Below are 12514 nucleotides of genomic sequence, written 5' to 3'. Positions count from 1 at the left end.
TAGGCTGGATTTTGCTCCATCCTTGATATTGCATCACCTAAGTCAGAATAAACATAATTTTCATAATTAAGTACATTATTCAACCAAATTGCAAGGAAATTCAACACGATAAATATAATTATTTGTAACTTATCCATGCATCAGTGCCGATTTAAGAATATGAGAAAGTACAAGAATCTGTTTATCAAAATAAAATTCTACATTGATATATATGTGATTTGACATGCTTGGAGAACTTAAAGCCGGTTTCTTTTTTGTGTAACATGTCTATAACACATCTAATTTTAGGCTTTTACATGCTAATTCAAATTGTTGTCATCCTTTCTCCAGTGATATTGAGTATTTTCCAATTCTAATTTGTGTAACCTTTTATTTCATTAGATTTTTCAGACGAATGAAAGATTCTATGTATTATTAATTGACATGTGATACCATATTTCTTTTTAGAGTATGGCGAACCAGATTTCTGGCTTTTACAAATCTGTATTGAGCAAGGACTTTACAAACTTCATGCAATACAAAGTGCTATTCAACAAATGAGTGCACCTTGTATCCTTAGTGATAACTTCTCTTATTGAATAGTCACATGCTCATCATGTTATTTCTTCAATGGTGTCATCTTATCAATTTGTAAACTTATTTGTCATCTTTGTAATTCAACAAAGCATGCTTTGAAAAATATTTAGCTATATAAGCCATGAGTTAATTTATATAAAGACGAAATCCTTGTCACTTTTTGCTTCCCATGATATCTGGAAGACTAGGGCTTTCTTGCTTCTTGGTGCTTTTGATGCCTTATAAAGCAATTATCTAAGTAACTTCTAGTCAGATGATAGACTGCAGTTTCATCCTGTTTTAACAGGACATCATTTACCATCTCCAAGAAACAAGATCATAAAATTTCCCTCATAAACATTATTGCAAATTCTTCCAATGAACGAAATGCATGTGCTTATCTTACATTAGCGTGTTATGCAGAAATCTATTGTACTTGCTAATCTTTACTGTGTATGTCATTTGCGAACCTTTGGGTAGACTTGTGACCTCGAGAGCAAAATGAGAAGCTTGAGACTATCTTGGCCTGGTGATAAAGAGTGAGGAAAGATGGAACCATGCTTGGAAAGCAATAAAAAAGGTATCACCCTGGAGGTTTATCTCATCGATTATATGTTTCATACCCTGATACAATTTCAAAATTATCTCTTGTGGTTTATTTCTTCAACACTTATTATATCACTATTCTAATACCATGAGACTAAATTTATTGTCATGTTAGTGCCTTTTTCTTTGTTGATATTAGTGAACTTTATATCTATATAGTTCGTTTAGTATCTCAAGGTTTGATCTAATATTCAAAGTGGAACGAAAGAGCATATGTTAGTTGTAGGGCAGCTAACTTGAACCATGATAATTTACGCATGGTTGTACTTATTCAAGAAATCATTCGTGGTGACTATGCTTTTGTAATTCATACAGAATCCCTTCACTCTTTTGGAAGAGAAATTTTGCAACATGCGATCAGTTTTTATCAGCTTTAAATTACTATAGCTTTTTATATCTTTCGAATCTTTAAGGCGGAGTAGGAACAAAGTTATAATTATTAGGAACGTTTTGCATTAAAGATTTTTTGGCTTCAGATTAACAAAATAAGTCATTTAAGTGAAAAGAATGACATAGCACACCCAACAGTTGAGGTAGGGGTGCAATCCAAACAAGTCTAACTTTTGAATATTCGGTTCAACTCACTTCATGATAAATTATTATATTTTAAATATGAACTCAGCCTGTTTTTTTTTTTTATAAATTCAAGCTCCATTTGAGATCAGCTTATAATTATATTGGTTAAAAGTCTGAACTCAAACTTACTTTAAAATCAAATTTAACTTATATTTTAACTCAAACTCCGCTTGAATTCAAATTTGTACTTATTAACTATAAAGTTGTAAATCTTTTTAATAAAAATAATTTATATATAAAAGTAAAATATATATTTCAACCTAATAGTAAAAGACAATAACAATAAAAGAACTCTTGAAGTAAACATAAATTAAAAATACATAAAATAAACAATTATAAAACTACAATAACAATCACATATTAGAATACAACAATTTTGTAACAGTCTTAATATGATTAGCATAATATAGGATTCAATTGTCTCTAATAATAAAAAGTCTCATCAATTTATTTATTATATATTGATTTGTATTAAACTAAACCATTCATATTAATAATAGTTGTACATGTATATGTTTTAGCAAATTTTTATTTTATTATGTTTTACTTGTTAGATTATACATATTTATATTGAAGATAGTTCTTTGAATAGACAAAAATGAAATTCTAAAAATAATTAAAAATAAATAAAATATATTATTAAATTATAAAAAAAATATTGTCGAGCTCATGAATAACCCTGCTCATCTCAAACTTTTAAATAAGCTAGTTAGTGAGTCAACTCACATGTTCATTTATAAGATAATTTGCAAGTTCAAATGAGCTAGCACTAATAAATGAGCCCAACTCGTAAATCAAGCTGAAATTTAGTTCGTTTAGCTAAATAAACAAACTCAAACAAATCTTTATGGAGCTGAGTTCTAAATAGCTGGTCTCTTTTGCAGCAATGATTGCAAGAGAAAGTATATAAGAATGCTCTTAACTTGTAAGCAAAAATACAGTGTCAAGTACCTAAACTAGATATATGTCAATATAACAAGGACTGTAATTATTCAACGAAAATTTAATCTTCAATTTAATTACAAGGTAAAAGATAAATACAAATATCCACTATATTGGGGTTTATTGAATTTCAATACAAATACCAATATCCGCTATAATTAACAATATCATTAGGTAGGAAAATTTTAGAAGAAAGGAGAAAGAAAGGATCAGGACTTCTTAGGGGCAAGCTTGGATTTGATCTTCTCAATCTCCTTGGTACCAACTTGGAAAGCTTTAGTCAAGACATTGTCAGGTACTGGGGGATTTGCTGTAAACAATGTCACGGCAATGGATTGAGTACCAGGCAATTGACTGTTGAATGCTGAAATTACAGAAGCTGCTTTATCACCGTTGTTCTTCTGGAAGTGAACTAGTCCTCTAGGGAACACAAAGATTTCGCCTTTCTTCACTGTTTTCGAGATTACTTTGTTAGCGGTCGTGATGAATCCTACGTCAAGTTCTCCTTCCAGCACAAAGATCATTTCTGTGGCGCGGGGGTGCGTGTGCGGCGGGTTAAGGCCATCAGGAGCATAATCAATGCGGGAGAGAGACACACCTAGAGTGTTCAGGCCTGGAATTTTTTCAACGTTGGCGCCTGTAACAAGTGATCCTACTGAATTGTTCACGATTCCAGGCTTAGCCAGACCGTCAAAGAAAAAATCATTTGCAGTAACATTTGCCTCATCCTTGCAGGGAAATCCATTCAATTTAGTTCCTGCAAGCATAGTATATTTTCTTTACATTTACCAATAGAGTGAATATTAGAAAAGGATAACAATCCTATCAGTAAAGAGATAAAATACCTGAAGATTTTTCGGCCACGCAGAGATCCTGAAGCATGTCAGGATCGTAAGCAAGAGAGGCGAAGATGAGAGTAAAGAAGACTAGAAATGGGAGAATAGCTGCTGCCAATGCCATTTTTGCTGCTTGGAGTTGGAAATGACAAAGTACGGATATCAAGAAGACGAAAACAATGACATAAAGGCCAAAAGAAGAAAAAGTTGTTTGTCCGGATGGGGAATGACTAGCTGTTGCTTTTTATATAGTAGAAAATTTGAAATAATTAAACAAATGGTTGGCTTAGAAAGAGAGACAGATGTGAAATCTAAGCAGGGAAAAAACAGGCATATTTCTTCAACTTATACACAAAGCAATTGAAATGCAATTTCATATATTAAATAAATGGACTTGAAAGTTTCTGTGATAATTGTGATCAACCTAAACTAGCGTCTTGATTAATTTAGCTTTTTTTTATTGAAAATTAATAAATATATATTAATTTAATTTTTATATGAGATAAACTAAGCAAGAACTTTTGCAATCAAGAGTTAGGTGACAGATGGCTAAAATCAAAGAAAAGGAAAGTCCTAACATTGGTATAATAAAGAGTCCAGAAAAAGATTTGAAACCGAAGCAAAAAACAAGTAAATGGGCCCTCAAGATAGGACATCTCTACCACCGCACTTTAGCCCAATACTCTTTTCTCTTACGGCTTTATTAAATTTAAAAAGAGAAAGGGTTGGGTTGGTTAACCAACAAACACCGCAGCGGTGGTTGAATGGTCCTCTTTTTTTCTGTCCCTTTTTCCCCTCTTTTATGTCTATTCAATGGGCTACCTTTTACTGCATGATGCTCTCTGTTCTAAATTCTAGAGCTTGCGGATTGCTCCTATTCGTTAATGAAGGAAGCTGCATCATGCTCTATGTCTTGATGAAGGAAAAACAAATGGTTATAGGAAAAATTAAGATGCAAATGCATGTTGCCTTGCCCATAAAATTTCTAGGCAGGGGAAGTCTTTCGTAGAACCACCATACGAACAAAGCCATGTATTATCACTTAGTTATATATCAAGAAAATGGACATTTAACGTCGAGTTCAGAAAGTTAGGACTCTTCTTTTTAATTACTGTGTATTGGCCCAATATCTTACTACTGTGTGGGTTTATTGCAGATAGGTAAGCCATCGCCCCTGCTAAATTCAACAGAATACTTCGCTAAGCCCATAATTTCATCTACGAGGGGAGATCGAAGACCCGTTGTGAAGCAGTGTGACCTGAATGTAATGAATAATAATCCAGGTAAGCTAGATGTCGAGCATGCAGAGTCTCAACTCGACACCATACACGATGATACATGCTCGCTAACTTGACAATATGGAAGATAAGATCGCCATATCCAAATCAAAACCTGCATTCCTAAAATATATAAGAAAACAACGTGTCTCACTTCTCTATTACTGAAACCAAAGTATGCTTCAATTATCAAGCAATGCTAAAATAATTTTTTGAAGACCTTACTTAACTCTTACTGTAAGTATCAGACTGATTTTCGACACCTGATCAGCTATTTTAACTTGTCTTGTTACAGGTACCCAAAAGACCTCTAAAGTCGAATATAGTTATCGATCTATACAGGACTGACATGAAAACATGATTGGAATGGGGCTTATTGCATATTTGGTTCCAAGATCTCGTGTGAAAGCAATCTGCAATTACAGTTTTTCATCTGTTCAAAACCATGCGACCATGGCATATCACGGAAGATTTATTTGGATTAGACAAATCTGTCATCTACCTTGCAATAAGCATTTTCATTGATGCTACTTAGGCCAGTGACTGCAAGGACAGTGACTAGTTTTATTGCAACAGTAGTAAACTTAGGGTTAGGGAGGAACTTAGGGTTAGGGAGGTCTAGACTCTTGAAAAAATCGGCAATAATATACGGAGACGCTAAGCCTAGTCCAAGAAAGTAAACAAATGAAAATGAAGAGACTGAACCTAGACCGGTGTATAAGATGGGACTGTAGGTTGTTAATGGAAACAAAACTAAACACACACACACTCAGCTAAACTCTAGGTTGTTAAATAGGTACTAGGTACCAAAATTATTGGGAAAAGAAGAAAAAACAACCTCAAAGCATCGTTCCATAGAAAAATATAAAGATGAAAGATCAGAAAAAGGAACAAAAGGCGCCTTTTGGGCAGACATCAAAGTGGAGGATGGGGCTACAACTTCATAGAAAGGATATAAAACAGGCCGCAATCTATGGTGATTGAGTAGGAGGTTTTTCTTAAGCGAGCAGACCAGAGTTTTCCAAATTTAAACCATATCAGATCAAATTTAAAATGCCCACTTGGAAACATAGTACACCAAATGAAGTAATAATGTAATTTTTTTCTTTTATCAGAAGAGAAATTCACTGAACAAGGGTCAAAAAAATACAAGAGGGTAGCTAGCTATGTATGTGCCAAATAGGAATCCTTTTATTCAAAGTTGATGATGATGCTACCCAGTAATATAATTCAGTAGTAAAACGGAAGAACAGTGGAGATGAACTCTGAACAACGACACAAAAGACTAACAGGGTGGGTCCAGTACCTTTGACCCGTTTTTGATCTTGTTTCAATCCACCAGCACTTCACCCGAAACTAATATGCTCATGGTTAAAGAGATGAACAACAAATATATTGAGTTCAATCACCTGAAATGTATTTACATCTTGGAAAAACCAAAACGAAAAATCATAAATATCGAATCATTCCAAACGTGTGAATCTGGCACTAATACAATTTTATTTTTCAAAAAGAATTTATTACGGTTTCATTTCGTAGCTCACAGTTTATAATAGCAAGTCTAGTAGATTGGTCATCCAAGTCACATTCAATTCTTTATAGCCCTAAACTTCTTAAATAATTTTAGATCAAAAAGAATATCTTTATTTGGCTCTTTCTTTTCTTTTTCCTTTTTTTCTTACAGGGAGTGAAATGTCATCCAAAAGCAGTCTAAAAATACCAAAACCTCCCGCCGTAGGGGGAGATACGTAATACAATTTGGACTTATTATTAGAAATAAAAACCTCAATTACTAAAATTCACAAATAATATACCAGATAAAGAAACTCAATTTTGCAAATAACCAGTGGATCCATTATAAACCCATCTTCATCTTCATTTTTGAAATTAATCATTTTAAAAAATAATTATAAATTTAGTATCTTAATTTTTCAATTTTTTCTATTTTAAGCCGCTAAACATCTCATTTTGATTTATCATAATTTCTGTTCATCTAAGTGACATAATACTTAAAAGTTTACAACTCTAAGGCTATCAAAAGGCATGATAGTTCCGTAGAAAATGTTATGCTAAGGCATATTCGTCTCAGTAGCAACTAAAAACTATTAAATGAGGTATATGCATATAGAGAGATTCTTACTTAGACTTTGTGTATACACTATAACTAATAGGAGAGTGACATATATGTATTACACGTTTGTATTTGATGATTGATGCATACTTCATCATTTAAAACTAATAAATATATTAATCAATTATCTATCGTTTTGATGTATAAATAGGGACATACACCAAATCTAAGCAATATTTTTTTCATGCATAAAAAGTTGATTTGTTTATAATGGCAACCAAGAACAACTGTGAGTTTTTATTAATAAGTTAATTTGAATGTGTATATATATAGAATTTATGTTGATTATTTGGGGGGTTTACAAAGTCTATGTTTCGTCCCAATATTCAGGGTTCAAATTCTAATGTCTAGCCTTCAAATACAAGTGATGCTAGATTAACATTGAAGAGAAAGCTAATGAAATCAACATCTAAGGTGTGGGCTCAGCTCACTTTTAAAAAAATGGAGGATGAGAAATGGTTTGTAAAAAAATTGTGTTTATGTTGATAGAGAAATTTCATTGTGGATTCAGAAAGAATAGAACGAATTTTGTTGTAATTGAAATAGAATACATGAATCATATGGCTTTCATTTATGAAAAACCTAAATAGTTTAGACACACGATAACCATTGTTGTCTTTGCAACCGGATTTAATTTCTCAAAACAGTGATGCTGATACCATTAGAATCACTTGCTACTTGGAAATTTGATCAAGATTCAATTAAAGAAGCACTGACATGATAATTATGGATGATCTTCCTTCTAAATTTGTAGAATTTGAGGGATTTAAAAAATTAATGGCTGATACATAGTCTCATGAGATTGGTTTCAATTTATACTTGGATGAGATTTCATGACTGAAATAATTGAGAAAAAATGTTTCAGATATATTTTTTTTTTAACTAATTTAAGATTTTTCTTTTTAGAATCACTTTTCAATAACACCAGCTAAAATACTGATGTGGCACCGAAACTAATAAAATATTAAATAAAAATAAAAATTTATTGATTTAGCAATTTATATTTTCAAAAACACTCTTTGAACCAAAAAAATAAAGGTCGTTTTCTTCTCCAGTTTATGTATACTTTCTCAATTCCCGAACATTAAACTAAATATATAAAGAAAAATTATTTTTGAAAAAATGGAATTGTGTCATGAACTTAGTTTTAGATATAAGCATTTATAGGCTTAGAAAGTAACTTGAGCAATTGAGTGCTTTCAAATTGTAACTCAAAAACCTCTCTATATAAATCCGCTTTGGTCTTAGACATGCACAAATTTGTACTTCTATGAATCGGAGATCTCACTAAAGAATAAATCAATTCTAATTATTTTAACTATTGGTTGGACTTAAGTTCAAATTTATTAATTGGGCTTTAATACTCTTTCATTTACTCAATTTCCATCTTAACCAAATTATTTCAATTAATTTGTGAATCTTATGTTACTCTATTATAAATTTATTTAAGAAATTAAGGTTGAATGAAATTATCCAAAGTGATGTATAAGATTAATTTGTGAAATCTCATATTATTTTATCGTAAATTTAGTTTAAGTAATTAAGTTGAAGAAGAATTGAATGTAGTGCCACGCATTTTGACTAACGAATTATAGAAATAGTAGTAGGGTTTATCAGCCGTGGCCGGTGGCCGATGGCTGCTGCAGCGTTGCTCGTCAGCGGTCACTAACTGCATACTGTGCCGATCATATATTTGTAACTTCTCGCTATTCGCATTTCTCTTGTCTAAAATAAGACGGCAGCAGTTGCGCCGGCCATCGCTGCTACACTATGTTATTGTTTCAGCCTTAAATGATATGATTTGCTAAAAGCAAGTCGAGGTGGAGCAGTGTCACAATTTACTCCAATTTGCTCACTTGTAATATGTGGGGGCTTAAATTATTTCATTTTTAAATTTTAGTTTAGCAAAACTTTTGAATTTGAAACTATTCAAATGAAATATTTAATTCATTGATCAATTAAATTAAAAAAAAATGTAATGAAACTATTTTATTATTATTATTATTATTAGGGTCAAATTAGGGAATATTTGTTATGCCCCTTGTATTATTTTTTGAGTTACAAATAAAAAAACGGAAATTCGACCTCAAGTTGAGATATGCACTTATTATTAAGGAGTACTTTTAGTCTTGTATTATTAAATTCATCTTAATTCATTATTTAGATTCAAATCAAATTAATTAGATTAATTGAGATTCAATATTTTGTCAAACTTTAATATTTCATATGATCTTAGAGAGTCCCACCCTTCATTGAAATCCTCCATAATGTTTATTATATATGAAGTGTAGTAGATAAACTACTCCAAGATCTTTAGGCAGACAAAAATGTTCATGTGCATGGTCTGTGACCCATTATCCTTTCATAGGGGAACTGGCTGGCATGTGAGATTGGAATGGAAAGGTTTCTTGGAAGAGGGACTTCATCTGTTCTTTTCTTTTTAATTCTTTTTCCCTCCCAGTCTTCCACAATAGAGGGTAGAGACATTTTGACTTGAGCAAACCCACTAACCTTAAACAGACCATAAATTTAGACATGATGGCAGTTAATCATGATCTCTAAGCACATAATTGTCAAAACCTATGAGCTTTATGCAAGTAATAATCAACTAGCACTGCATTTAGTGGGTTTGGAGAAAGGAAATTTTATTAATTACCCTATAGAATATAAACATTTTTCAATACCCACATCTGCCTACTGTACTAAGAACTAACTTTATGTTAAAAAAAGAAAAGGAAAGTCATAGCAATAAATATTCTAATGAGTGATTTGGAAGTATGTGAGAATCAAAGAAGAATTTTATAGTTTTCTTTTCTATATTGTACTCTCTTTTTTTTCTTTTTTTCTTAATGGCCATTCCTGACTTAAGGTTTTGTTTTCATTAGAAGAAATTGATTAGAATAATTGCCTGGGTGCTACCCCCAAAATAACAATATATGGTTTTGTTGGCTTATAAGACTTTGGTTGGAGATGCCCACTTGCACCCTTTTTTGACAAGTAAAAGAACTCATTATTTAATAATAGATGTTAATTATTGTTATAAATTCTCTCATGGTCAGTGACAGTGATAAACATATTTTTAAATAGAACAAAAAAATTAAATTAGGCATTGGAAAGAGCAGGGTGAGGTAATAAGCTATTCTTGGCATTCATCATGATGTAGTGGATTTGGTTTAAGTCAATAAAAAAGGGTGGTTGTGACAATGGAGAGAAGTTGGCATCCCTGTGCTTGATGGGGAGTTAGGCATGAGTATGACTACACAAAACTCTTTTTTCTTTTTTTGTTCTCTCTTTTTGTTTTGGAGTTATATGCAGGATTGTCATTTAGAGATCATCTATAACCTATTCAATCTCATGTGCATGTATGCTTAGACTATCTATAACCTGTCCATGGCTATCATACATTTACTAATGTACATTTAGCATATGACTTTTGGCTCCTATTATAATATTGATTTCTCTTCATATGATGCAACATGATTTAAATGATATTCAAAGGAAAAAATAAAAAATGCTAACTTTGATAATTAAGTTTTTAAATTTTTTAAAATTATAATTTAGTGTATAAAATTGAAAATTATTAATATTTAAGTTTATGAAGCCGGTCACCTATATAAATTTTTTTTTGATAATTATAAAAATAATATATATGAATTTCTTAAAAAATTTGACAATTGAGTATTTAAAATTTTAAAGTTGTAATTCGATGTATGACCAACCTAGTAAATATCTAGAATTGAGTGTACATAACTAATCAATAGCAGCTGTGGAGCTAAAATCTTAGAAAAAATATTAACAACTTAGTAAATTAAAAAAAATGATAAAAAAAAATCTTAGAAATATCTATTTCTAATCAAGTAAACTACTCCATTACCGCTATTATTATGCTATCATCATTGAATTTTCATCGCTTTTCTAAGAAAATTTCTATCCAACCTAAAACAACACTTCATCTTCTTCAATCTATCATCACAAATATCTAAATACAATTGGTTATTATTAAAGATAACGAATTTGATTATAATGCCGATTGCTAGTACTTTTATTTATAATATTTATATATATAATATTACTACAACCATCTAAACAAAATTAGTCATTATCAAGGATGACGAACTTGATTATAACGCTAATTGTTGGTCCTTTTGTTTATAATACGTGTAGTATCTATTTATATTTTTTATTTATATTTATAATTTCTAGTATTTAAATGAAAGATTTATCATTATATATATATATGTCATCTTTCACTATAAAAATAAAATAATATTTAATTTATCTATATCATCTTTTTGTATATAGTGACCGGTTCCATACACTCAAATATTAATAATTTTTAATTTTGTATACTAAATTGTAACTTTTAAAAATTTAAACACTTAATTATTAGATTTTAATAAGTTCACATACCATTTTTGTGATTATCTGTAAAAAAAGCTAATATATAACATATAATTTGTTGTTGACTTACTATATGTACTCAATTATAAATATTTATTAGATTTATGCACCAAATTGTAACTTTTAAAAAATTACAAACTGTTTTTATAATTATCCCAACAAAAAATCACAAATTGAAAAAATACCTCTCTTATAATATAGTCTCGTGATTGAAAACTCTAATTACTCAAATAAAGAGCAAACCTAATTGTATTAGTCTGTAAATTGATGTTTCAAACTTAGTACTCGCAAGTGTACGAACCGAATGATAATACAGGCAAGTTCACCACAAGATTGATCTCACAAAAAACTGTAGAACATGTATTATAAAGACTAACTATCACACAAAGAATACTGCAAAATAAATCTAAACACTCTAAGTCAATATTTTAATAGTAGTTTAATAGTTAAGAAATTAAATAAATTATAAAGTAAATATGCAAATAGAATGATTAATGAAAACTATATGATAAAATAGCATTTAGTCTAGCAAATACTTAATAATCCTCGTATTTTTCCTTAAGTCCAAATCTAGTGAATGAGATGGTGATATGTATTTTTCCTAGGTCACCCAACCTAATAATGTAATCTAAGTTTCTTATACCAACATAGATTAAAATAAAAATGGTGTCTTTAATACATTTAACCCAAAGATTTTATAATAAATATTATTATTAAATTGATATGATGTTTAACTAACAATAATAGATGAAACTAATAGAGGGATGAAGGTAAAGAAATTATTCGTTAAACTCATAAATAAATAAGGTTCATAATAGCCTGACATATTTAATCTAATGGTCATTATAATTAAATAAAAAGACATAAAAATAATATAAAAAATAAAAACTCTTTCAAAATTCAGAAATTTTTCAAGATATAAAGATGATTAAACTTCACTCTCAACTTCTCGAAAAAAAATTTAGATCTCTAAATAGTAATGCAAAGACTAACTAAAGTGTTTGTAAAAGATGACCAGTAGAGAATTGTAGAGAAAAGAATAATAAACAGGTGCAGACTCTCATCTTGTTTAATTGATTTTCACTACTTGTAATATTTTTTTTACAAAGTCATTCTCTAAGTACAACACATCTATAGGTATCTTATTAACTATTCTAAATAAAATAAACAACTTAAAAATAGTTATCCAT

At 30.3% G+C, this 12514-nt stretch overlaps 1 protein-coding gene across 1 annotated transcript; it reads right to left on the bottom strand.

The window, feature by feature from the left end:
- Positions 1 to 2704: 2704 nt before the first annotated feature.
- On the bottom strand, positions 2705 to 3893 carry LOC8270822 (germin-like protein subfamily 2 member 4). The gene is made up of 2 exons (XM_002515104.4): positions 3525 to 3893; positions 2705 to 3436 (listed from the first exon to the last, which is right to left on the bottom strand). Exons 1-2 carry the CDS (start codon positions 3637 to 3639, stop codon positions 2889 to 2891), a joined length of 663 nt encoding a protein of 220 aa, XP_002515150.1. The 5' UTR covers positions 3640 to 3893; the 3' UTR covers positions 2705 to 2888.
- Positions 3894 to 12514: the final 8621 nt, after the last annotated feature.

The sequence above is a fragment of the Ricinus communis genome, chromosome 1 (assembly GCF_019578655.1).
Source record: "Ricinus communis isolate WT05 ecotype wild-type chromosome 1, ASM1957865v1, whole genome shotgun sequence".
NCBI classification, from domain to species: Eukaryota; Viridiplantae; Streptophyta; class Magnoliopsida; order Malpighiales; family Euphorbiaceae; genus Ricinus; species Ricinus communis.
This window is presented reverse-complemented; position numbering and strand designations above follow the sequence as displayed.

What these genes read in the sequence shown, in the direction of transcription:
- LOC8270822 (XM_002515104.4), bottom strand. Translation starts at nt 3,639, where the DNA reads ATGGCATTGGCAGCAGCTATTCTCCCATTTCTAGTCTTCTTTACTCTC. An exon ending in CGTGGCCGAAAAATCTTCAG is followed by an intron (nt 3,437 to 3,524) that starts GTATTTTATCTC and finishes CTATGCTTGCAG; the next exon opens with GAACTAAATTGAATGGATTT.